This window comes from Myxocyprinus asiaticus, chromosome 10 (genome assembly GCF_019703515.2).
Source record: "Myxocyprinus asiaticus isolate MX2 ecotype Aquarium Trade chromosome 10, UBuf_Myxa_2, whole genome shotgun sequence".
In the NCBI taxonomy this organism is placed as follows: Eukaryota; Metazoa; Chordata; class Actinopteri; order Cypriniformes; family Catostomidae; genus Myxocyprinus; species Myxocyprinus asiaticus.
Window position 1 is genome coordinate 30837478 of NC_059353.1, and position 24287 is coordinate 30861764.

The following is a 24287-nucleotide window of genomic DNA, read 5'->3' on the forward strand; positions in this document are numbered from 1 at the left end:
CACTGGCGAATGAATGCCACCCACCATCGGGGGGTGGTCGCTCATAGCAACCGAATCTGTTAAGCTGGGTTTTTGCTCACTTTTGTGAACATGTTTGTGTCTTGTGCAGCACTACGAGGTCTGTCAGTCTTTTTGAGGCATTGCAGACTTCTGGCACACCATCAACAGTAAAGACTTGAATAGTGTTCTCGTTCCCAGCATACAAAGCAGAATAAACTGCTCCACGGGGTTTATCCAGAATGCATGCCTCGTGTATTTGCAACAAGGTCTTCTGGCATGTCACCAGCAACAGTAAAAACAAAGTGAAATCGAAGTGACCTGTGGCGCACCACTAACTCGTTCCCCGCTCGTGACAACAGGGAAAACCGAGATGGCTGCTATGCGATATGGAGGCACCTTAAATCTCCGTTGTCATAACATGCATGGCATGGTGTCAACAACAGTAAAAACAGTGTGAAACCATTCTGTTATACAGGGGAAATGTCATACTCTCGCTCCCGGCTCTCACCTTTGAGGAAAGTGAGAATTGAATTCCTGAGAATTGAATTTTTAGCCAGGGGTGTCATTCCACTGACACCAGGCCGCCTATAGACCTGACAATTTCCTGGACAATGATCTTTGTGTCCGAAGTGCCACACTGACACTGTGAACACCTTTCCTCTCACCTTTTTTTTTTTAAGGCTCAAGCAAGGACTTCAATCAACTCAGCCTCAGAGGCCGCTTTGTCCAATTTCCCTCTCTTGATGGAAAATAAGGTAAGCGCCTCACCTAAGTGCAATACGTTTCACTAATGAAAGACCAGAAATAGAGCAATCCTCCTTATCTCCACCGATGGTGACCGAATAATGCACGCCAATTGTGGGGGGCAGATCATCACATCCAGACGAAGCCGCTTGATATACAGAAAAGGCTCTATATCCAATCCTCTCATGTCTCACCAATACAGTCCCTTGGTAGCCGCAGAGAAGCAAGTGGGAGGAGAGGGGATTTGCTCTGGCTTTCAGAACAAAAGCAAGCCAAGAGACAAGTGTCATGAGTTTCATGCACTCACAGTGAAAGCAATCAGTCTCAATCAGCACTGTTTAGTGCCCGTCAGACAGAGGGATATATTGCTCATTTTCATGTGCTTGTGGAAACATTTGCAAAAACGCCATCTTTAACCCTCATGTTGTGTTCCGGTCATTTTGATCCAAAGAGGATTTTCTTTTGCCTGAAAATGCTAGTTATTGTTATCCTATTGGACTAAAACTTACTGACTTTACTCACACAGGGTATCACAACTTCCCTAAGGTTTCAACTAGTTACACTTTTGTTGTTCCTGGTCAAAAACCGGCCTATAAAAATTACTTAGAAATCTCTCATTATGCTATATTATCAACAAATATTGGACTATATCTTTGCCAACTTGTTTCTTTCAATTAGCACAGGATTTGTATTTCTTTTTGGAACTTATTGATTGTAGGCCTCATTGACCTGTGCTTATGCACCTCTGTTTTTGAGTGAAAAAAGCATTATTTGTGGATAATTTTGGCAATATTAAATAAAATATGAAAACATTCTGTACTGTTTATCACACTAGTGTGCTTTAATGTTTAACCAGGAAGTTTGTTTTGAAATGCTTTTATTTTGTACATCATGTTTACATATGTGCTTGCAAACATAAAGGCCTCGGACCTGTGCACACGCACATACACACACACACGTGCACTAACACATACACACACAAACACACACATGCTCACGTACACGCAGAACCTCTTTTGAGTATTACATGCTTTCTTTTTCACAGAGATTAACTTTATCCTTTATCCTAGTGTTGCGGAGACACTCTTCAGAATAATCTCCCGTGTGGGGACTCTGAAAGAAATCCTCACTGATCAGGGCACTACTTTCATGTCACGTACACTATGCGAGCTGTAAGAATTATTGGGTATTAAATCGATTCGGACAAGCGCATACCATCCACAAATGGACGGCTTAGTCGAACGATTTAATAAGACCTTAAAAAATATGATTCGTAAGTTCGTGCACGAAGATGCTTGGAATTGGGATAGGTGGCTCGAACTCCTGTTATTTGCAGTGCAAGAGGTCCCGCGAGCCTCCACTGGGTTTTCGCTGTTTGAATTATTATATGCGTGTAAGCCCCGTGGCGTGTTAGACGTTATGAAGGAAAATTGGGAGGAGGGACCTTCACAAAGCAAAAATTGTATTCAATACGTTCTTGACCTGAGAGAAAAACTCCACACATTGGGGCAACTATCACAGGAGAATTTGCTACAGGCGCAAGAACGTCAGTCCCGGTTATGGGAGTTTGTACAGGGAGATAAAGTACTTGTATTACTGCCCATATCGAGCTCGAAATTACTCGTGAAGTGCCAAGGGCCCTTTGAGGTCACACGGTGAGTTGGGGAAGTCGACTATGAGGTAGTGCGTATAGATAGGGCGGGGCTCATAAAATTTACCACCTCAACCTACTAAAACCATGGAGAGAGGTGGTCCCCGTATCCTTGGCGACAGCAGTTCTGGAGAGGGAGGAGCTCGTTCCCTTGTGGAGACCACCTCTCGCCGTCACAACGTACAGAGTTTTCCAGATTGCAAAAACATTTCTCTGACGTGTTCTCGCCTCTCCCCGGTTGCACTAATCTCATAGAACACCAAATTGAGACAACCTGAGGGGTAGTGGTACGTAGTCGGTCCTACCGTACTACAAAAAACAGGTAGTACAGGAAGAATTAAAGGCCATGCTTGATATGGGGGTACTAGACGAATCTCACAGTGACTGGGCCAGCCCGGTGGTTCTGGTGCCTAACAGCGATGGCTCGGTTCGGTTCTGTGTGGATTAAAGGAAAGTCAACGTGGTGTCGAAATTTGACACGTATCCAATGCCTCGTATTGACGAACTGCTCGATCGGTTGGGCACGGCTTGCTTTTATTCGACACTGGATTTAACAAAGGGTTATTGGCAGATCCCCTTAATGCCGATGTCCCGTGAGAAAATGGCCTTCTCCACATCGGTTGGGTTACACCAATTTGTGACCCTTCTGTTCAGTTTGTTTGGGGCCCCGGCTACGTTTCAGCGACTTATGGACAGAGTCCTCAGGCCGCACACTGCGTATGCAGCATCTGGGGGCCGTTCTGAGGCTGCTGCGACGAGCGGGGCTCACAGCAAACCCGAAGAAGTGCGCAATTGGACAGGTGGAGGTATGGTATCTGGGTTTCCACTTGGGGCATGGGCAGGTGCGACCCCAAATTGATAAAACTGCAGCAATTGCGACCTGCCCGAGACCCAAGACCAAAAAGGAGGTGAGACATTTCTTGGAGCTGGCTGGCTATTATCGTAGGTTTGAGCCCGCTGACTGATTTCACTAAAAAGGGAGCTCCAGATCCGGTCCAGTGGACGGAGCTGTGCCAACAGGCTTTCACACAGGTAAAAGCTGCACTTTGTGGCAGGCCACTTCTGCACTCTCTCCCTTTAGTTTTACAGATGGACGCATCGGAAAGGGGGCTGAGTGCTGTACTGTCCCAGGTGGTGGAGAGGGAGGAGTGCCCGCTGCTGTACATTAGTCGGAAGCTCTCTATGAGAGAGACAAAGTACAGCACATAGAGAAGGAGTGTTTGGCCATCAAGTGGACAGTCCTTACTCTCCGCTACTATTTGTTGGGACGGGCATTCACCCTCTGTTCAGAACATGCCCGCTCCAATTGCTCCACCGCATGAAGGATGCCAACGCCCGGATCACCCGTTGGTATCTGGCACTCCAGCCATTTAAGTTTGAGGTGGTCCACAGACCGGGGGCACAGATGGCTGTCGCAGACTTCCTCTCCAGAAAAGGGGTGGGGGGGGGGGGTGCAGTCTGGATGGTTCCTCCGGGCTGAGTCGGGCGGTGGGGGTATGTGGAGGCGAGGGCATGGTCAAATGCCTGTCTGGAGAGAGAGAAAGCAGTAAGGAGTTTCACCTGAGATGAATTGCTACTAATTACCATTTCTATATTCGCAGTGAGAGGTGGGGGAGATAAAAGATGACCCAGTCAACAGAGAGAGAGAGAGAGAGAGAGAGAGAGAGAGTGGAACACAACAGAGACTGCATGTCCATTTCATAGAGAGTGTTTACGCTGAAAAGCAAGATCTTGTGTGTTTATGCTGAAAAGCAGTATTTTGGTTTTGTTTATGCTGAAAAGTGATTTCTGTTTTGTTTGTAATAAACGTGACTCACGTGGACTGTGGAAACTGGCTCCCGCTTCCTCCTTTATCTGCTCCCAACACAAACTTTTGTTACACATGCTTTCTTACATGTTCCTGTTCACATATGTGCATGTGTGCAAATAAAGGCCTCTGATCTGTGCACTCATACATACACATGCACACACACAGAAACGCACACATGCTCACGTACAAGCACAAACTGAGACTCCGCCTTCAGAGCAGGCGACAAGGCGGCCCTAAGAACAGCGAGGACCAAACTGTCCCGGGCCAACAGAGAGGCAAAGCGCGCACACGCCCAGAGAATCCACAGCCACTTCCAGGACAGCGGCGACACGCGGTGCATGTGGCAGGGCATCCAGGCCATCAACAATTACAGGACAACATCACCTGACTTTGACTCCCTTGTAGATGCGCTGAATGACTTCTATGCTCGGTTTGAGGTGCAGAATGATGTGGCAGCGAGGAAGACCACCCCTCCTCCCAATAACCAGGTTCTATGTCTTACCATTGCACTCACACCCATCATCATGAAGTGCTTTGAGAGGCTTGTCATGAGGCACATCAAGACCCAGATGCCCCCCTCACTGGACCCCCTGCAGTTCGCGTATCGTCCCAATCGCTCAACAGATGATGCGATCGCCAGCACCCTCCATCTGGCCCTCACCCACCTGGACAAAAAGGAAACGTATGTTTGAATGCTGTTCATAGACTTCAGTTCAGCATTCAACACAATCATTCCTCAGCACCTGATTGGAAAGCTGAACCTGCTGGGCCTGAACACCTCCCTCTGCAACTGGATCCTGGACTTCCTGACTGGGAGACCTCAGTCAGTCCAGATCGGGAGCAGCACACTGAGCACTGGGGCCCCCCAGGGCTGTGGGCTCAGTCCACTGCTGTTCACTCTGTTGACTCACGACTGTGCAGCAATGCACAGCTCGAATCACATTATCAAGTTCGCCGATGACACGACCGTGGTGGGTCTCATCAGCAAGAACGATGAGTCAGCATACAGAGAGGAGGTGTAGCGGCTAATGGACTGGTGCATAGCCAACAACCTGTCTCTGAATGTGGACAAAACAAAAGAGGTGGTTGTTGACTTCAGGAGAGTGTGGAAACACCACTCTCCACTGAACACCGACGACTCCTCTGTGGAGATAGTCAAAAGCACCAAATTCCTTGGTGTTCACCTGGCGGAGAACCTCATCTGGTCCCTCAACACCAGCTCCATAACAAAGAAAGCACAGCAGTGTCTCTACTTTCTGCGAAGGCTGAGAAAAGCTCATTTCCCACCCCCCATCCTCACCACATTCTACAGAGGGACAATCGAGAGCATCCTGAGCCGCTGCATCACTGCCTGGTTTGGAAATTGCACCGTTTTGGATCGCAAGACCCTGCAGAGGATATTGAGGACACCACCATCATAGACATTTACACCACACGCTGCATCCGCAAAGCCAACAGCATTGTGGATGACCCCACGCACCCCTCACACAAACTCTTCACCCTCCTGCCATCTGGCAAAGGGTACCGAAGCATTCGGGTCCTCATGGCCAGACTGTGTAACAGTTTCTTCCCCCAAGCCATCAGACTCCTCAACACTCAGAGACTGGACTGACAACACACACACACACTCAACTGAACATCATCCGACTCCCTTTGCAATTTTGCACATTTCTGTATTATCTACCTGAATTTTTTTGCTGCTACTGTATTCACAAAATATTGTACTTAATTTCTTGTCACTTCTACCTGGCTGCTACCCCAATAACTGCTATGTCCATATATAGTATAAGCTTATCTGCTGAATACTATGTCATAATATGTTATGTTTACATTCACAGCATTTTCTATTAAATTGTAATATCTTTTTGCGCTACCTGTTTCATCTGACACTTTCACACTAGAACTGTGCACCAGTCGGCGCTGCACTGTCTTTTACTGTGCCTATTGTACTGTTTCAGCAATTATTGTACCATCTTGTACTGTTTGCACATGTTTGCACATGCACTTTATGTAAACTCAGCAAAAAAATAAACGTCTTCTCACTTTCAACTGCTTTTATTTTCAGCAAACTTAACGTGTAAATATTTGTATGAACATAAAAAGATTCAACATCTAAGACATAAACTGAACAAGTTTCACAGACATGTGACTAACAGAAATGGACTAATGTGTCCCTGAACAAAGGTGGGGGGGGCTCAAATCAAAAGTAACAGTCAGTATCTGGTGTGGCCACCAGCTACATTAAGTACTGCAGTGCATCTCCTCCTCATGGACTGCACCAGATTTGCCAGTTCTTGCTGTGAGATGCTACCCCACACTTCCACCAAGGCACTTGCAAGTTCCCGGACATTTCTGGGGGAATGGTCCTAGCCCTCACCCTCCGATCCAACAGGTCCCAGACATGCTCAATGGGACTGAGATCCGGGCTCTTCGCTGGCCATGGCAGAACACATTACATTCCTGTCTTGCAGGAATTCACGCACAGAACGAGCAGTATGGCTGGGTGGCATTGTCATGCTGGAGGGTCATGTCAGGATGAGCCTGCAGGAAGGGTACCACATGAGGGAGGAGGATGTCTTCCCTGTAATGCACAGCGTTGAGATTGCCTGCAATGACAACAAGCTCAGTCCGATCATGCTGTGACACACCGCCCCAGACCATGATAGACCCTCCACCTCCAAATCAATCCCGCTACAGAGTACAGGCCTTGGCGTAATGCTCATTCCTTTGACAATAAATGTGAGTCCGACCATCAACCCTGGTGAGACAAAACTGCGACTCGTTAGTGAAGAGCACTTTTTGCCAGTTCTGTCTGGTCCAGCGAAGGTGGGTTTGTGCCCATAGGCGACGTTATTGCCGGTGAAGTCTGGTAAGGACCTGCCTTACAACAGGCCTACAAGCCCTCAGTCCAGCCTCTCTCAGCCTATTGCGGACAGTCTGAGCACTGATGGAGGGATTGTGCGTTCCTGGTGTAACTCGGGCAGTTGTTGTTGCCATCCTGTACCTGTCCCGCAGGTGTTATATTCGGATGTACCGACCCTATGCAGGTGTTGTTACACATGGTCTGCAACTGCGATGACGATCAGCTGTCCTTCCTGTCTCCCTGTAGTGCTGTCTTAGGCGTCTCACAGTACGGACATTGCAATTTATTGCCCTGGCCACATCTGCAGTCCTCGTGCCTCCATGCAGCATGCCTAAGGCACGTTCACGCAGATAAGCAGGTACCCTGGGCATCTTTCTTTTGGTGTTTTTCAGAGTCAGTAGAAAGGTCTCTTTAGTGTCCTAAGTTTTTATAACTGTGACCTTAATTGCCTACCGTCTGTAAGCTGTTAGTGTCTTAATGACCGTTCCACAGTGCATGATCATTAATTGTTTATAGTTCATTGAACAAGAATGGAAAACATTGTTTAAACCCTTTACAATAATATCTGTAAACTTATTTGGATTTTTACAAAATTATCTTTAAAATACAGTGTCCTGAAAAAGGGCCGTTTCTTTTAGTACAGAATGTTTTCATATTTTATTTAATACTGCAAAAATTATTCACAAATAATGCTTTTTTTCCCCACTCAAAAACAGAGGTGCATAATCTCAGGTCAGTGAGGCCTACGATCAAAAAGCTCCAAAAAGAAATACAAAACCTGTTCTAACTGAAAGAAAATAAGCTGACAAAAAGATCTAATCCAATATTTGTTGATAATATAGTATAACGAGAGATTTATAAGCAATTTTTAATAGGTTGGTCAATTTTGACTAGGAACACCAAATTAGGTAAACAATTTCAACACAACACAAAGGTTAAAAATATGTTGCTAGGGGGCCTGGGTAGCTCAGCGGGTATTGATGCTGACTACCACCCCTGGTGTCGTGAGTTCGAATCCAGGGCATGCTGAGTGACTACAGCCAGGTCTCCTAAGCAACCAAATTGGCCCGATTGCTAGGGAGGGTAGAGTCATAAGGGGTAACCTCCTCGTGGTCGCAATAATGTGGTTCTCACTCTCAGTGGGGCGCGTGGTGAGTTGTGCGCAGATGCCACAGAGAATAGCGTGAAGCGTCCACATGCTCTCCGCGGTAACGCGCTCAACAAGCCACGTGATAAGATGCGCGAATTGACGGTCTCAGACGTGGAAGCAACTGAGATTCGTCCTCCGCTACCCGGATTGAGGCGAGTCACTACGCCACCATGAGGACTTAGAGCGCATTGAGAATTGGGCATTCCAAAATTGGGGAGAAAAAGAAAGAAAAAAAAGATGTTGCTAAGCAAAAGGCACTTTTAGTTTCTTTTCACTGAAAGAAAACACACAACGCAAACAATACAATAATACAGAACTGTTTAAAAGATTAACTTCTTTGCAGGAGTACGCAGGGAGAAAAAGGAGTCAACTTGCTGACTGGGTGCAGATTAAAACAGCAAAGCATTTATTTAATGTTCCAGAGCATGGGTAGCTCAGCGAGTATTGACACTGACTACTACCCCTGGAGTCACGAGTTCGAATCCAGGGTGCTGAGTGACTCCAGCCAGGTCTCCTAAGCAACCAAATTGGCCCGGTTGCTAGGGAGGGTAGAGTCACATGGGGTAACCTCGTCTTGGTCGCGATTAAGTGGTTCTCGCTCTCAGTGGGGTACGTGGTAAGTTGTGTGTGGATCGCGGAGAGTAGCATGAGTCTCCACATGCTGCGAGTCTCCGCGGTGTCATGCACAGCAAGCCACGTGATAAGATGCGCGGATTGACGGTCTCAGAAGTGGAGGCAACCGAGACTTGTCCTCCGCCACCCAGATTGAGGTGAGTAACCGCGCCACCACGAGGACCTAGTAAATAGTGGGAATTCCAAAACTGGGGAAAGAAAAGATTTATTTAAAAATAAATAAACAAAACATGTTCCAGAGCATGAAAGATGTCTACGCGACCCTGAAAGAAGACAATTCTGATGGTGTGGCACTGGACTCCAGCTTATATGCCCGCATAGGGTGGAGCACCAAGCTTCACCAGCCAGTGAAACTGGCATGATGGTATAGGGTTTTAAGGTCACCGCCCCTAAGAGGAGCTCCCGCAGCATCAGCTACTGACACAGCATCAAATTTAAAGACTTGAAAAGGAACTGAATTTTAATAATACAATTATAAAACTCATATATAATAATAATAATAATAATAATAATAATAATTTGAAACATTACTAATGTTTATGGGAATATTTTTGATAAATTTAATGCATCCTTGGTGAACAGAAGCATCAATTTCTTTCAAAAATGTCTTTAAAAATGTGCCAGGCTTAGGAGTTGGGCTTGCCATAGCCGATTCTTGATTCCTCCCAAGATTTCTTAGAGTATTTCCTTGCCATTTTCAACTTTGACTTGCACGCTAGGAACAATAAATTATGTATTATGAGAAGCAATATAAGAATCAAGAAAATTAAGTAGATATCCGAGATGGCCATGGAAGACATCATATTTAGTTCCATAAGATAAAGATGACAAGTCAAAATGGTTATCATTTTGTTTACCTTGCTCTGTGAAAGGTTAAATGTACCAAAAGCATCCATTGTATAACTGAGCCACTGATACAGAGTGCAAAGCTAACATTCACGCCTGTACATTTCCTTTTACCATACATGTATTAAATGTACACTCCACTCCTCTTTACGTATAACAGGGTGCAGAATGACTCAACTAATCACGACATGACTCAGTTAGCTTTGATGTACATGTATGAAACATTTTGTTCAGGATAAAACAGTATTTTATGATGGACTCAGCTGCTCTTCTAATGTGCCTGTTAAGGTGTAGTTCACATTCAAACTAACTCACCTGTTGTAGACATCTCTCAGCCTTTAATGATACTATGCTCAAAACACTAACTAATATTTATCCATGTTGCTCACATTGAGGCTCCCAGTAATGTACCCTATCATCTTTTTCAGGCACAGAAGCAGAAAGGAGCCAGAAGAGGCATTAACCTAACCACTGTTTAGAGCACTGTAAAAATGGGTGGGGTTAGGCAAATTATTGCTTTTACTATGTACTACATTTACTGTTTCCATTAGTTGTGAGTGGATAAATGGCTTCAAAACAACATGACTTCTTCAATCTAATGTAGATAAAATAAAATAGGGCCATTTGTGTGCTATGTGCCTCACGACTTACTACTGATATAATTAACACCTTTCACATTATTCAACAAACTCAATTTTGTTATAATCCAGAAGAGCTTCATTACTTTGTTTTGCATGGACAATTTGCATGTCCTTATTCATTACCATTTAAATGCGTTAAATATAAAGTAGCCATTTCATTTTGATTATACTAAAATGAGCCTCGTCAACTCCTTTATGAAGTAAAAAAAAAAATAAAATCATTTTATTTTTTTGCAGAAAAATTATAAAAAATATTGTTAGAACAAAGGACAAGTATACTAACTAAAATATGTTGATGTGATGCAGTGATATACAGCCATTATTAGATAATTCTTCATTGATCTTCCACCCAGCCTTTGAATCTAGCAAGGTTGGCACAAAACATGTTTTGAAAGAGTAAAGTGAGATGACATTTTTTTTATCAATTATAATGTAATTCATTATAATAACTAACAGATTTTAAATAATGCAGCGCTTAAAGGCCAAGTCCACACTAAGCTTTCGGTAGAAAACGCATTCATTTAGCAATGTTACACTTTCATTCACACTAGAACACCATTTTCCTCCACCGAAAACACTATCCAAAACTGCATACTTTAGAAAACGATGGCATAAGAAAACTGAAAACAGAGGTTTTAAAATTAAAAGCATTATTATGGATGTGGCCTCAGGTTCGTCTTAAACTACTGGCATTTAGAACTTTGGAAGGCTGTCTGTAACCAAATATTTATGATTGAAGGGGAATCGGCGTAATAATCAAGCACTGAAAAATACATACAGTGGTGTGAAAAAGTGTTTGCCCCCTTCCTGGTTTCTTATTTTTTTGCATGTTTGTCACACTTAAATGTTTCAGATCATCAAACAAGTTTAAATATTAGTCAAAGATAACACAAGTAAACACAAAATGCAGTTTTTAAATGAAGGTTGTTATTAAGGGAAAACAAAATCCAAACCTACATGGCCCTGTGTGAAAAAGTGATTGCCCCCTAAACCTAATAACTGGTTGGGCCACCCTTAGCAGCAACAACTGCAATCAAGCATTTGCGATAACTTGCAATGAGCTGTGGAGGAATTTTGGCCCACTCATCTTTGCAGAATTGTTGCAATTCAGCCACATTGGAGGGTTTGAGCATGAACTGCCTTTTTAAGGTCATGCCACAGCATCTCAATAGGATTCAGGTCAGGACTTTGACTAGGCCACTCCAAAGTCTTAATTTTGTTTTTCTTCAGCCATTCAGAGGTGGACTTGCTGGTGTGTTTTGGATCATTGTCCTGCTGCAGAACCCAAGTTCGCTTCAGCTTGAGGTCACGAACAGATGGCCGGACATTCTCCTTCAGGATTTTTTGGTAGACAGCAGAATTCATGGTTCCATTTATCACAGCAAGTCTTCCAGGTCCTGAAGCAGCAAAACAGCCCCAGACCATCACACTACCACCACCATATTTTACTGTTGGTATGATGTTCTTTTTCTGAAATGCGGTGTTACTTTTACGCCAGATGTAATGGGACACACACCTTCCAAAAAGTTCAACTTTTGTCTCGTCAGTCCACACAGAGTATTTTCCCAAAAGTCTTGGGGATCATCAAGATGTTTTCTAGCAAAAATGAGACGAGCCTTAATGTTCTTTTTGCTCAGCAGTGGTTTTTGTCTTGGAACTCTGCCATGCAGGCCATTTTTGCCCAGTCTCTTTCTTATGGTGGAGTCATGAACACTGACCTTAACTGAGGCAAGTGAGGCCTGCAGTTCTTTAGATGTTGTTGTGGGGTCTTTTGTGACCTCTTGGATGAGTCGTCGCTGCGCTCTTGGGGTAATTTTGGTCGGTCGGCCACTCCTGGGAAGGTTCACCACTGTTCCATGTTTTTGCCATTTGTGGATAATGGCTCTCACTGTGGTTCTCTGGAGTCCCAAAGCTTTAGAAATGGCTTTATAACCTTTTCCAGACTGATAGATCTCAATTACTTTCTTTCTCATTTGTTCCTGAATTTCTTTGGATCTCGGCATGATGTCTAGCTTTTGAAGATCTTTTGGTCCAATTCACAAGTGATTTCTTGATTGAGAACAGGTGTGGCAGTAATCAGGCCTGGGTGTGGCTAGAGAAATTGAACTCAGGTGTGATAAACCACAGTTAAGTTATGTTTTAACAGGTGGGGCAAACACTTTTTCACACAGGGCCATGTAGGTTTGGATTTTGTTTTCCCTTAATAATAACAACCTTCATTTAAAAACTGCATTTTGTGTTTACTTGTATTATCTTTGACTAATATTTAAACTTGTTTGATGATCTGAAACATTTAAGTGTGACAAACATGCAAAAAAATAAGAAATCAGGAAGGGGGCAAACCCTTTTTCACACCACTGTATTTGCAGACCACTGATCTAAATGTTGGGGGCAGCAGCAACCAGAAATGTGCAAAACTCATACAGATCTAAATTATGTTTCATGTATTTCTGTTAAAGTGATAAAGCACATTAAAATCCTGACAATACTGTTAATTATCAAAACAGCCTTTGCAATTTCTCTATCACAATATGCTGTGAAGTTTATCATGATCTACAAGAAAACGCAGTTAAAAAAAATTATAAATGTAATAAACTTCACTCGTTATAACTTGACAAATATATGTCAGAGAAGAATCCAGACCCAGGCAAGTAATTTAGAACTTTTTCTTAAGAATCTCACAAAATGTTTAAGCAACTCTTAACAAAGCAATCAAATCCATTTATCTAAACAGTTTGTACTTCAAAGAAAAGAAAAACTAGTTCAAGAACCTTTTCCCCATTCTTAAAAGGACATACACTCTTTTATTCCAGATAAACACTGAAAATCTAGAAGTAAACATAACTTTCAGAAACAGAATGCAAGTACATGCCTGACTCCATATGTCATTGTATTCACCTGTGCAGCTTGGGATCAGGTGTTTTAAGTTACTGGTTCAATTGGTGTACTTCATCTGTGGATGTGAGTGCTAATAAGGAGGCAGAATGAACCATGTTCAGTCTCTAAGTTAGCTGTGGTTTGACACTGGGCTCTGTATTCACTTTGTGCTCATTGCTCTGGGTAGAGTCATTGGGAACTTCAGTCTTGGATCTCTTGGATTCAGGAGGTTTGCACACTGGGTCACTGGGGGGAGATGGTCTTTCTGGGATGACAAACAAGATATTTATGAATGAAATGTAGCCTGTACCACAAAGCTAGTTGAATAAACTCCACAAAATAAATGGTACCACGATGCTCGATATAAACCGGTCAACTCAGTTTGATCCTGAGGTTAAAATTAGTTCACGAGTGCATGCACATGAATGAGCGACATCTGCAGCAAACAGCCAATTGTGTAAAACAAGGAGAAAAAGAAAGCTAGAGAGAGAGATTTGCTTCTTGCGAGAGAGTCAGCGCGATTTACTTCTCTGCTGAAGGCTGATCAAAATTAAATGTAAACAGCACAACAAATTGTTTAAAAAAATATGAAAAATTAAAATACAAATACGCTGCATGAGACCACCATGGAATCATGAAGAATTTTAGACAGCACAGGGATCACTGTACAGTTATGAATAAATCAAAGACATCTACACAGCAAGAGGAAACAGCGCTGCTGCACGAGAGCTCAAGAGGACTCTTGGAAAAAAAAAATCTGAATATGACATAATACAAAAAAGCATTGAAATAATCAATGTCTAAGTAAATAGGTCCATAACAAGACCATACAGGCTTATTCATTTTAAAAGCTTGTATTTTTCATTGAAATATTAAAGTTTTTATATTATTTTAAAGTTTAAAATTAAATAATTTTAAAAATTAATATAGGCTACTATTGAATAATTAAAGTGAGCATTTGGTATACTGTTTGAGAATATTCTATATTTTTCCTAACAGCATGACAAGCAATAAAGATGTAAGCTATTTGATGTAACAAAACTTAGTGAAATACTGCATGTCTCTAGTCTAAAGATGTGAAAAACTACCAATTTTTATAATTGACTAGTCTGTCGGTTGTTTGAATGACTAGTCGGTGTTAAGGATAATGTATAAGTAGGTTCCTTTACGTTCACATGACCCCAATCAGACGCGTTTCAGAGGGATATACGAGAGCTAAGCGCAGCACTTCAACATGATAACTAACGGATATTCAACAAATAAAATAACTAAACTATAAAATCTTATTGCACAAAACTATCAAAGAAAGAAAAGTAAGAAATAAGAAAGGCTCTAATACAGAGCGGCATGAAACCGCTTATGCGTATGAATGCAGAATGACACACTTCAATGTAACTGGAGTGCTTCAGGGCGATCCTCACTGCGCATTCAAAGGCACAGAGCTGCAAGATAATATTTCATGTACACATCTAGTTTACGACATCAGGCATTTTAACTTTTCTAGCTGCAACTATTTAAGCAGTCAGACAGAATCAGCAAATGACTTCTATCTCTCCACATCACCTCACAAATATGGCAATATTACTCACAGCAGAGGATTTAACATCCGATAGTGACAGTAGATTTTTTTTGTTGATTTTCACCCATTTTTCTCCCCAATTTGGAATGCCCAATTCCCAATGCGCTCCAGGTCCTTGTGGTGGCATAGTGACTCACCTCAATCTGGGTGGCGGAGGACGAATCTCAGTTGCCTCCCGTCAATCTGATCACGTGGCTTGTTGAGCGCGTTACCGCAGAGACACAGTGCACGTGGAGGCTTCACACTATTCTCAGCGGCATCCATGAACAACTCACCACGCGCCCCACTGAGAGCGAATCACATTATAGCCGACCACGAGGAGGTTACCCCATGTGACTCTACCCTCCCTAGCAACCGGGCCAATTTGGTTGCTTAGGAGACCTGGCTGGAGTCACTCAGCACACCCTGATTTGAACTTGTGACTCCAGGTGTGGTAGTCAACATCTTTACTTGCTGAGCTACCTAGGCCCCCCGATAGTGATCATCTTGAAATGTATTGTTGATGACTTAGAAGCAAGCAACAAATAGTTCTACTAACCATGTTTGGCTTTCTCAGTGGAAGATGGAGTAACAAAGTCCTGAGAGGTAGAGGGGGATCTGGATACAACTGCAGTCAGTGAAATTCGTCTGAAAGAAAAGTATTAATAGTATATTTGTAAAGACATCTCTGATAACTGGCAGACACAAGAACATTGTACTGCTGCTATCTGGGGATAAAATCCAAAAGTTCGTTACCAGCAAGTCTTCATTCTCTGTCAACAATTTTCTCTACACAGACTCCAATTTATTTTGATAATATCAGATTTAAGGCTTATACTCTTTACAGTTAATAAAATATTGATGGTTAATTTGTACAAAGTAAATTTTTCTGGCACAAGTCATGAATTAGGCTGTATCTCTATAATCCATAGTCTACAGGGATGCATTTATGGGTTGCTATGACACCCCAACCAGTGCAAGAACGCATTCAAAATAAAGACTCGGATTACTACCCTGTTGGAACACTACTTTCCCAGTAATTTTTGAAGGAAGATCATAGGCTAAGATTGAGTGTTTGACTGATTAATTTGGTTCTGTCTTTGAACTTTCAAGGTACTAAATCTAAGGTTGTATTAGGGGGCTGCGTGTACAATTTGTGTACTGCAAGTTAACTAAAAGTGTCATACAAAATACAAGCCAATGATAAAAACTGAACACAAACAACACACATGCTCAAAGAATCTGTGTACAAGTGCCCTCCAAACTCTTAAACATCATGCAAGGAATTTTAAAGTCTCTAATAAACTCAGAATTTCAGACTTGCAATCTGTGCGAGCCAGACAAAACATTGATTCAACCAATGACAACCAAGGAAGTCTTAGGAGGGAGTCTTGAAAACTTATTGGCTAAATGATTAACTGTTTTCCATTCTCTTTGGCACCTCTAGCAGTGCAGAAATTGCACACTTCACCTTTAAAGGCTGTGTTTAAATGTGTTTGATTCTGTTCCACAGCACTATATTTTATCTTATTTTACAGACTAGTACAGTAAAACCATGTTTTCCTTACTCTGTGTCATAACCTGGCACAAAGCGAAAAGCCACAAGCAGTCGTTTCCATGTTAACCTGAGTTTTGTCTTAACCAGCCAGAATTACAATCAAATTTACATTCTGTTGGTTGCTTGGTTTCAGTTTTTGTGGTATAGCGCTGGGTAGCCCCGCTCACAGTGAATGCTTAGCAGAAGTGGTTAAATATCAGATATGTTCTGCTTTGCTGTATTTGTATCACACGGTGCAGCATTTTGCTTTCAAATGACTTGTTGCTCTATACATCAGATCATAAGAAGTGTGCCCACCTACCTAGGAGTAGGTCCCTTTGGAGTGGTGGTACTTTTTGAGTTGAAGGGCCCAAGAGGAGTACTGGGGGCTGTATTGGGTGTGACGGGCAGTTTGCTGGAGGCAGGTGTGGAGGGAGCAGATTTGGGGGTGTCAGGGGCTGTACTGGGGGAAGCTGCTGGTGATTTGGGGGTGCTGGGCTTGCCCCAGCCCTCCAAGGTGTTGAGTGTGATCCGTCTGGGCTGAGGTTTGGTTTTTAATCCTTGTGGTGTGCGTTTTTCTTCTGGACCAGATACGCTGGGGGTCTTTGAAGATGCAGGGCCAGCAGATGCCTCTTTCGCCTTTTCCTGTGCAGCAGGTGTGTTTGCCTGGCGGGGCAATGGGGAAGACGTCTTGCCATTGGCTGAAGGTCTCTTGCCCTTCTTCTCATTGGTGGAGGCTGGGGTCACCATCTCCAGAGGAGGTCGCTCCTTTAACGGAGTGCCGAGCTCCCCTTCCTCAAATGACACGAAGGAACAGTAGCCGTCTGTGGACGACACTGCCAAAAAGGAGCCATCACGAGACCTGCGTAACAAGACAAGAAGGTTTGTGCTTATAGACTTGCTTACAGAATAAAGTTATTTGTGTTGCGGCTTGCACGACTACTTATTTTTACGAGTTGTCCAGATTAGTCGGTGAGTCAGTATGCGGCATCAGCAGTTTTTGCTATATCAGTCAAGTCCAAAGGCGATTTGACAGCTATTGGAAAGAATTTACCATGCAGCTAAGATGATGCAGGTATGACTGCTGAAACCATGCTTATCTCTACTGATGCTAGTGTTGTCACAAATAGTGAGTCTAACGTGCATATTTTTTCTGTCAGTCTCTGGAAAGATCAGTCTCTTGTATATGAACACTACAAAAGTAATCATACCATTTCAGAACACTGGAATGCGCTGTTTGTATAACTTGCTCAGTGAACCCAAAATATATTTGTCTGTTACAGAATACCATACAAAACAAATTACATGCAACTAGACTGGGACAATGTAGGTGAACAGATGAAATTAGTGCTCGTCACACAGAACAAGCACAACTGAAATCATGTGTTCCACGAACAGTCAACAAAGCATTGCACAAGCATTGAATATTGGCAGAACAAGTCGACTAGTCTGTACAACCCATAATTTGTGTGTGTGTCTTACCAGCTGAGATCACTCAGTGTGTGGTAGTGGATGTTGGACACATATCCAAATGGCAGTGTCTGTTGTGTGTCATAAAAGAAGACAGAGTCTTCTGACGCAACAGCAAACACCAGCCGATAAAGCAAATTGAACGTATTTGACACCGGCTTTAGTGAACCGTCTGTTGGACATTGAGAAGGAGAGCATTGCGTTTCGTTTCATTTCATTTGAACAATACTACATTTTCAGTAGAGCAATGGTTGGAAGGATATTAAATATACCTTCAGCTTTCTTGGTCCGGAGTTCATAGAAGACTGGGCAGCAACGCACAGCCAGGGTTGCTTTAGAAGGACAGGGAAGATGAGCAATGGGCCTGACACACAATCACAATGGAAAAAACACTTAAAAATCCACAAGTATATTCCCTTTGATATATTACTGAACATATGAAGTTATACCTGGTGAAAATGTAGCACAATGAAACGCATGTCTAAAAATCAAGCCGTAGCGTGAAATAAAAACAATCCAACAAAACACAAACCTCTTGAAGCTTCTCCTGGAAAATACATATGTGGTGTTTGTGATATTCTCTCCAGCCTCAACACACCCAGCTAAAATATAAATAACATAAATCCCTTATGAACTACAAGAGGATCTACACTTGACCAAAAATAAAAAACAAACATATTGATCTAACAATAACAAGTTTCACAAATGTACTATATACACGTCAAAGCGAGTACCTGGTGCAAGGAGAAATGACCCATCTGGCGTGAAGGTGAGACGTCTGAAGAACGATCTCATGCTGTCATCATGAAACATTCTATAGTTCTTCATCTGCACAAAAATGTAAGTCAGATGTGGTCAGATGCTGCAGTTAATTCATTACCAACGCTAAACACAATTGAATGAAGCTTCATATTCTCAAGGTTTCTACTTCATGTGTTAACCCATGAAAAATATAAACCAAAACACCAGACATGGTTACTTGCGATACCAAGTATTTTATAATATGCTTTATGACAACTGATGAACAAAACAAAGAGTGCAAGCATTATGAGTAGTAAACCAGTCTGAACCCGTACAATGTGTTTGCATTCCAATCAAGTTGAATGAACCACCAACCATTAGAGCAGCGGTTCTCAACCTTTTTTTGATGAACGCCCCCTACTTCATTCCCTTACCCCAGCCCAATTTAACAGAGCTGAAGTAGTGATATGATAATATGTATTATGAATCTATTTCTGCCTAAAGTACAGTTAGTGTTACTATAGTAAATTCAAGGGTGGTCATGTAGAATTCTGTGCCGAATTCAAATGGTTTCCGTATCTTGTGCCGTGCTCCTCACAGCACTGCAATGATCAAGGGGTGCACATTTAAGACCTCGAGACCGGTCTGAGAGTAAAAACGCACCTGCTTTTTGCACTCGTGCTACTCTGTCCACTGAGCTGTATCCACCTACAGAGCCATACAGGTGCATTAGCAGAGGTTGTAACTTTGCCTGTCTATTTGTATCTGATGCTGCTAAACCATCGCTGGACTTCAGAATCAGATGAACCACGGTACAAATGCATACCAACCTGTATAATGGAGTCTAGATTAACATTTTCATGCAAACAGGAACTTGACGATAGATTTGATTAACATGACTGATAAACGCACCCCATTTGTAACCTAATACCCCCCCCCTACTAATTTGCTCTCAGCGCCCCCTGGCATCCTTGAATGCCCACTGGGGGCGGTACTGCCCCTGTTGAGAACCCCTGCATTAGAGGAACAGTATAACAACAATTTTAGGGATCAGAATAAAGATAGAATCAAAATTCAAACTGTGGTATCAGTTAAACCCTACTCTTAAGTAGTGATCGCCCGAATTACTATTGGCTTTTCAATACTACTGTATACTAATATCTGGAGAGCAATGTGGCCAATATACACATATGATAGCAAATGAGATGTACACAAATACTCAAATTTTTTTTTTACAAATTCATTTATTAAAGGCTTGCTGAAGATCCATGTGACACTGACCTCTCCATCTCCACCAGTGGTTGATGTCATCTTACTCACACAGTAAGCTTTTTTCCTGTTGTGAGCACTGTACACACGCATCACCCTAAGAAACAGATTTTATAAGCCATAATTTTGCAAAACCATGTAAAATTCTACAGGGGTTGCAAATAAGGAAAATACAATTTTAATTTAGCCCAAATTGCTCATCACAAGGGTTTAGTCTATGATAATCTGAATAAATTATTCATACCAGTATTTCCAGTGTTAAATCAAAGGGTGTGGCTTGAAATGTAGCCATTTAGTCATCTCTCACCTGTCACAGCTTAGCGTGCTAATATACTGTCCAAGTGGGTCCCATGCCACTCCCTGCACATAACTCTTATGATCATTAAATATGCACATCTTTTGTCCTGGAAACACAAGAGCACTAAATTCAGCAACAAAGCTTTTCATTGCCATACTTAAGACATTTTTTACAAAAGCAAAAATATAAATGCAAGTTCTTATTTGGTCCCGTTTCAGGTTTCATACCCTTGTTGACATCCCACATGATGGCAGTGTTGTCCACAGAGCCAGAAACCATGAAATTTCCATCGCTGGTCCATGAGATATCATACACATCCTCAATGTGTCCCCTAACACACACGTATGACAATATGAACTTTCACATACCTTTCAAATAAAGTAAATTACTTAATTAAAAACATTTCAAAAAAAGAAAGTTAAAGGGAGACAAAAAGCTGACCTCAGAGTCTTCACTACACTCCAACTCTCTTTATTGAGTTGAGCATCTTCATCTTCCTGGAAGGTTGGGGCTTGTTCAGGCTCTTTATTGTCATTCAGTTTCCAAAGCAAGATAGCGGCATCTTGAGAACACAGAAATGTAATTTCAAATCATCTTTAACCCTTTATTGAATACCTCGGGTCTTTAGTGACCCGGGACTTCATTCCACCCGTTGTACCTCATCCAATTTTTTGGGAGTCATCTCTTTAGCATTCCTCAACATTTCTCTTCTGAATAGTGTTACAAAAAACTAAAATGGCAATATATATATATATATATTTTTTATGACTGCTAACTTACCAAAAGTGTACAGGGTCATTAATGACCCTAGATGTGTAATAGTCTTTTTTTTTTTTTGCACTTTATGATTATATTATACTTATGTAAGTTTACATCACATAATATATATTTAAGATAATTTTAGTACTGTATTAATACAAATGACTACTGTATCACAATGATTTTCTGTGACAATGGTGAATTATCAGTATTCTATATGCATGTACACATACGTATTATTCATGCTATTTATTACTCAAGGCTGATGTGTCAGTGATTGATTTAACATTTGACACTGCTATTTGACAAAGTAGTACTGTGGAAGTAAACTATAGCAAATGTAACACATGAACAGTATGATTTGGCTATTGTCCTTTAGGTGTACTACTGATATTATGTTTTGAGTCTATTTAGACTCAAAAAGTGCCTGAGAAAATACAGTGTTGCTTATGTGTTATGTGTAGCTCAATATGTTTGACAGCCAGTTACGTCCCATGAAATTTCAGTGGGGAAGTAATGAATCGTGTATTATATTTGTTGCATCATCTCTTTGATATATGAAAAATAAAACATCAAAATATATAAGAAAATATTCTGTTACTTTATAATTGTCTTAAAAATGTTTTCAAATTGTGAAACTATCTGGGCATTTTGTAGATCTGCTTGTGATAGACATACATGCAGGGTCTCTCAAGACCCATGTATGTATTAGTGTTTTGCGAAACACCCATGCATTTAAAGGAATACTCCGGGTAAAATACAAGTTAAGATCAATCGACTGCCTTGTGGCATAATGTTGATTACCACCAAAAAATAACTTTAATTCGTCCCTCCTTTTCTTTGGGAAAAAAAAAAAAAAAAAAAAAAAAAGCAAACATCAAGGTTACAGTGCGGCATTTACAATGGAAGTGAATGGGGTACATTTTTGGAGGGTTTAAAAGGCAGAAATGTTAAGACTATAATTATAATAAAAACACTTACATTAATTCTTCTGTTAAAACTCATGTATTATTTGAGCTGTAAAGTTGTTTAAATCATCATTTTAGGGTTTGTTGTCATTACATCGTCATGTCAATGAAGTTGTAAAATTAGCTATAACTTTACACAGAAAAGGTTAATAATCCATTTTATCACACTAAAAATCATGTTTTGTGGTTATACTTTTGAAACGGTGAGTATTTTAACGTTTACAGATTGGCCCCTTCCATTTCCATTGTAAGTTCCTCACTGTAACCCAGATTTTTGCTGGAGGAAAAAGTCAAAATAAATTGCGGTAATCAATATTATGTATCAAATGCTGATGATTAAACTTCACTTGCATTGAACCTGGAATATTCCTCTGCTCTAAGCCATAATCTGACTGTGCCTAAACTTACCATCCCCTCCAGAAGCCAGGACTTCAGCAGTGGGTGAGAAACGCACCACGTTAACTGCTTTTGTATGTCGTGCCAAGTTAGACAGAAACTCAACAACAGCCTTCCCATCAGGACCTTTATCTACACACCACATCTGGAAAAGAGCAGCTCTCATTTTACGACTTTTATGGTCTTCAATGTGTAATCAGTGTTACCTCGGATACCTGTGGAATATTCAATCATGGTGCAGGCTCTCTCACCCGTACTGTGGTGTCCACCCCAGCCGTAGCCAGGCGCTGTATCCTTCCCTCACCATTCTGCTGGAAATCCATACTGTATACTGGCTCTTTATTATGCCAGGCGATCTCACAAGTTACCACCTTCATCCTGACACTGCTGGACAAGAATATAAACAGAAAGCAACAATGTATGATGATACATAAAGATTACATGGAAGTAGAGTGAGGGTGAATGAATGATATGTTAAAGAGAAACTTACAAACTGAAAGAGAATAATTTAACCTCACAAAAGAAATACACGGATGTCCCATAACTAAAAATCCACCGGTTAGTAAGCGACGATATAAAATGTTAACATTTATATGCAGTAAACCACACTGAAATGACATAACTCAAGAACACAACGACATCCATCAACAAACTCTATATTAACTAGACACACTCATCAAAACAATTTCTTCAAGAAAAATTATAATGTAGTAACAATAACACGCAATATCGACAAACAGTAGACTCTCCCAAAGCAAATGTAAAAACATTTCTTGTTACCTTGACTATTTAAGTTGCTACAGTTGTCACAATTGTTGAACACAGATCCGTCGTGTCACTCCCGCTTTCACCCAAACAGACGCTTTTCCCGCGCTGCCTTCTGAGAATGAGCACTTCCGGTTTGGTGGGTTGCCAGATCGCACACAAAAAATTCGGCTTTGTGCTGAGACTCGTTGAACTGTCACACACAGGTCTATGGAAAATGTTTAGGGGTGCCAAAACAGTATAAAAAACGCCACACATGCTTAAAGGTCCATTCTAACCTTCTCTTAATAGCCGTTCTAGGATTTCCGCAAGCACAGCAGAAACGCTTGTCAAAAACAACAGCCGCAAAATAGCGCCCTCAACTGACAACTGTTATGAGCAACATAGCATAAAATTAGCACAGCCTCAATTCGTTCGTGGCAACTACAATCCTGTGAGAACGCGAACAATGACTGACAGTCAGAAAGCTTCAGAGACACACTTTTGTTTGCTGTTTATAGAGACTAGTGCTGTCACAGAGACAGGTGAGATCGATCTCACAACACTTATTTCATTAATACCCATCAGGGAGTAGGACATTTTTTTTTTAAATACCTTTTTATGAAGAAAAAAAAATCTATATATCTTACAGCACATTTAAATGTTTATTTTAATTCACCCAAAAATAAAAATTCTTTCATCGTTTACTCATGCCCTCCCAGTTGTGTATGACTTTCTTTCTTCTGCAGAACACAAACATGTGATTTGTAGAATAAAAATGTAATCATACCTTTGTAGCTCCAACAATCACATAAAGGAAACATAAAAGTAATCTGTATGACTCCACTGGTTAGTTCCATATCTTTAGAAGCTATATGATAGATGTGTGTGAGAAACAGATCAAAATATAAGTCCCTTTTTTTTTACTCTAAATCTCCACTTTAACATTTACAATCTGAAAGCCACATGTGGTGCCTGTTTAGATTCACATCTGAAAGTGAAAGTGGAGATTTAGAGTAAAAAAAAGGACATTCTCACTCAGATCTATCATATTGCTTCCGAAAGTATTGGATTTAACCATGGGTGTTGTATGGATTACTTTTATGTTTCCTTTGTTATTTTTGGGAGCTACAAAGGTCTGATCACCATTCACTTGCATTGGACCTACAGAGCTGAGATATTCTAAAATTCTTAATTTGTGTTCTGCTGAAGAAAGTAAGTCATACACATCTGGGATGGCATGAGGGTGAGTAAATGATGAGAGAATTTTCATTTTGGGGTGAACTATCCCTTTAATGCAACAATAAAATTGAATTTTGCTTTAAAAGTAGG

General features: G+C 41.4%; 1 protein-coding gene across 2 annotated transcripts; it reads right to left on the bottom strand.

Moving 5' to 3' along the window:
* Positions 1–12622: 12622 nt before the first annotated feature.
* Positions 12623–23272, bottom strand: chaf1b (chromatin assembly factor 1, subunit B). 2 transcript variants are annotated; one of them, XM_051709352.1, is made up of 14 exons: positions 22992–23272; positions 22463–22598; positions 22224–22356; positions 20530–20650; positions 20316–20419; positions 20098–20194; positions 19803–19887; positions 18515–18608; positions 18313–18382; positions 18053–18144; positions 17793–17952; positions 16633–17172; positions 15333–15421; positions 12623–13480 (listed from the first exon to the last, which is right to left on the bottom strand). In XM_051709352.1, the coding sequence occupies exons 2-14, from the start codon at positions 22586–22588 to the stop codon at positions 13341–13343; spliced, it is 1851 nt and encodes a 616-aa protein (XP_051565312.1). In that variant the 5' UTR covers positions 22589–22598; positions 22992–23272; the 3' UTR covers positions 12623–13340. The 2 variants fall into 2 exon arrangements, with proteins under 2 accessions (XP_051565312.1, XP_051565311.1); XM_051709351.1 differs by having other exon boundaries at positions 22463–22595; positions 22992–23271.
* Positions 23273–24287: the final 1015 nt, after the last annotated feature.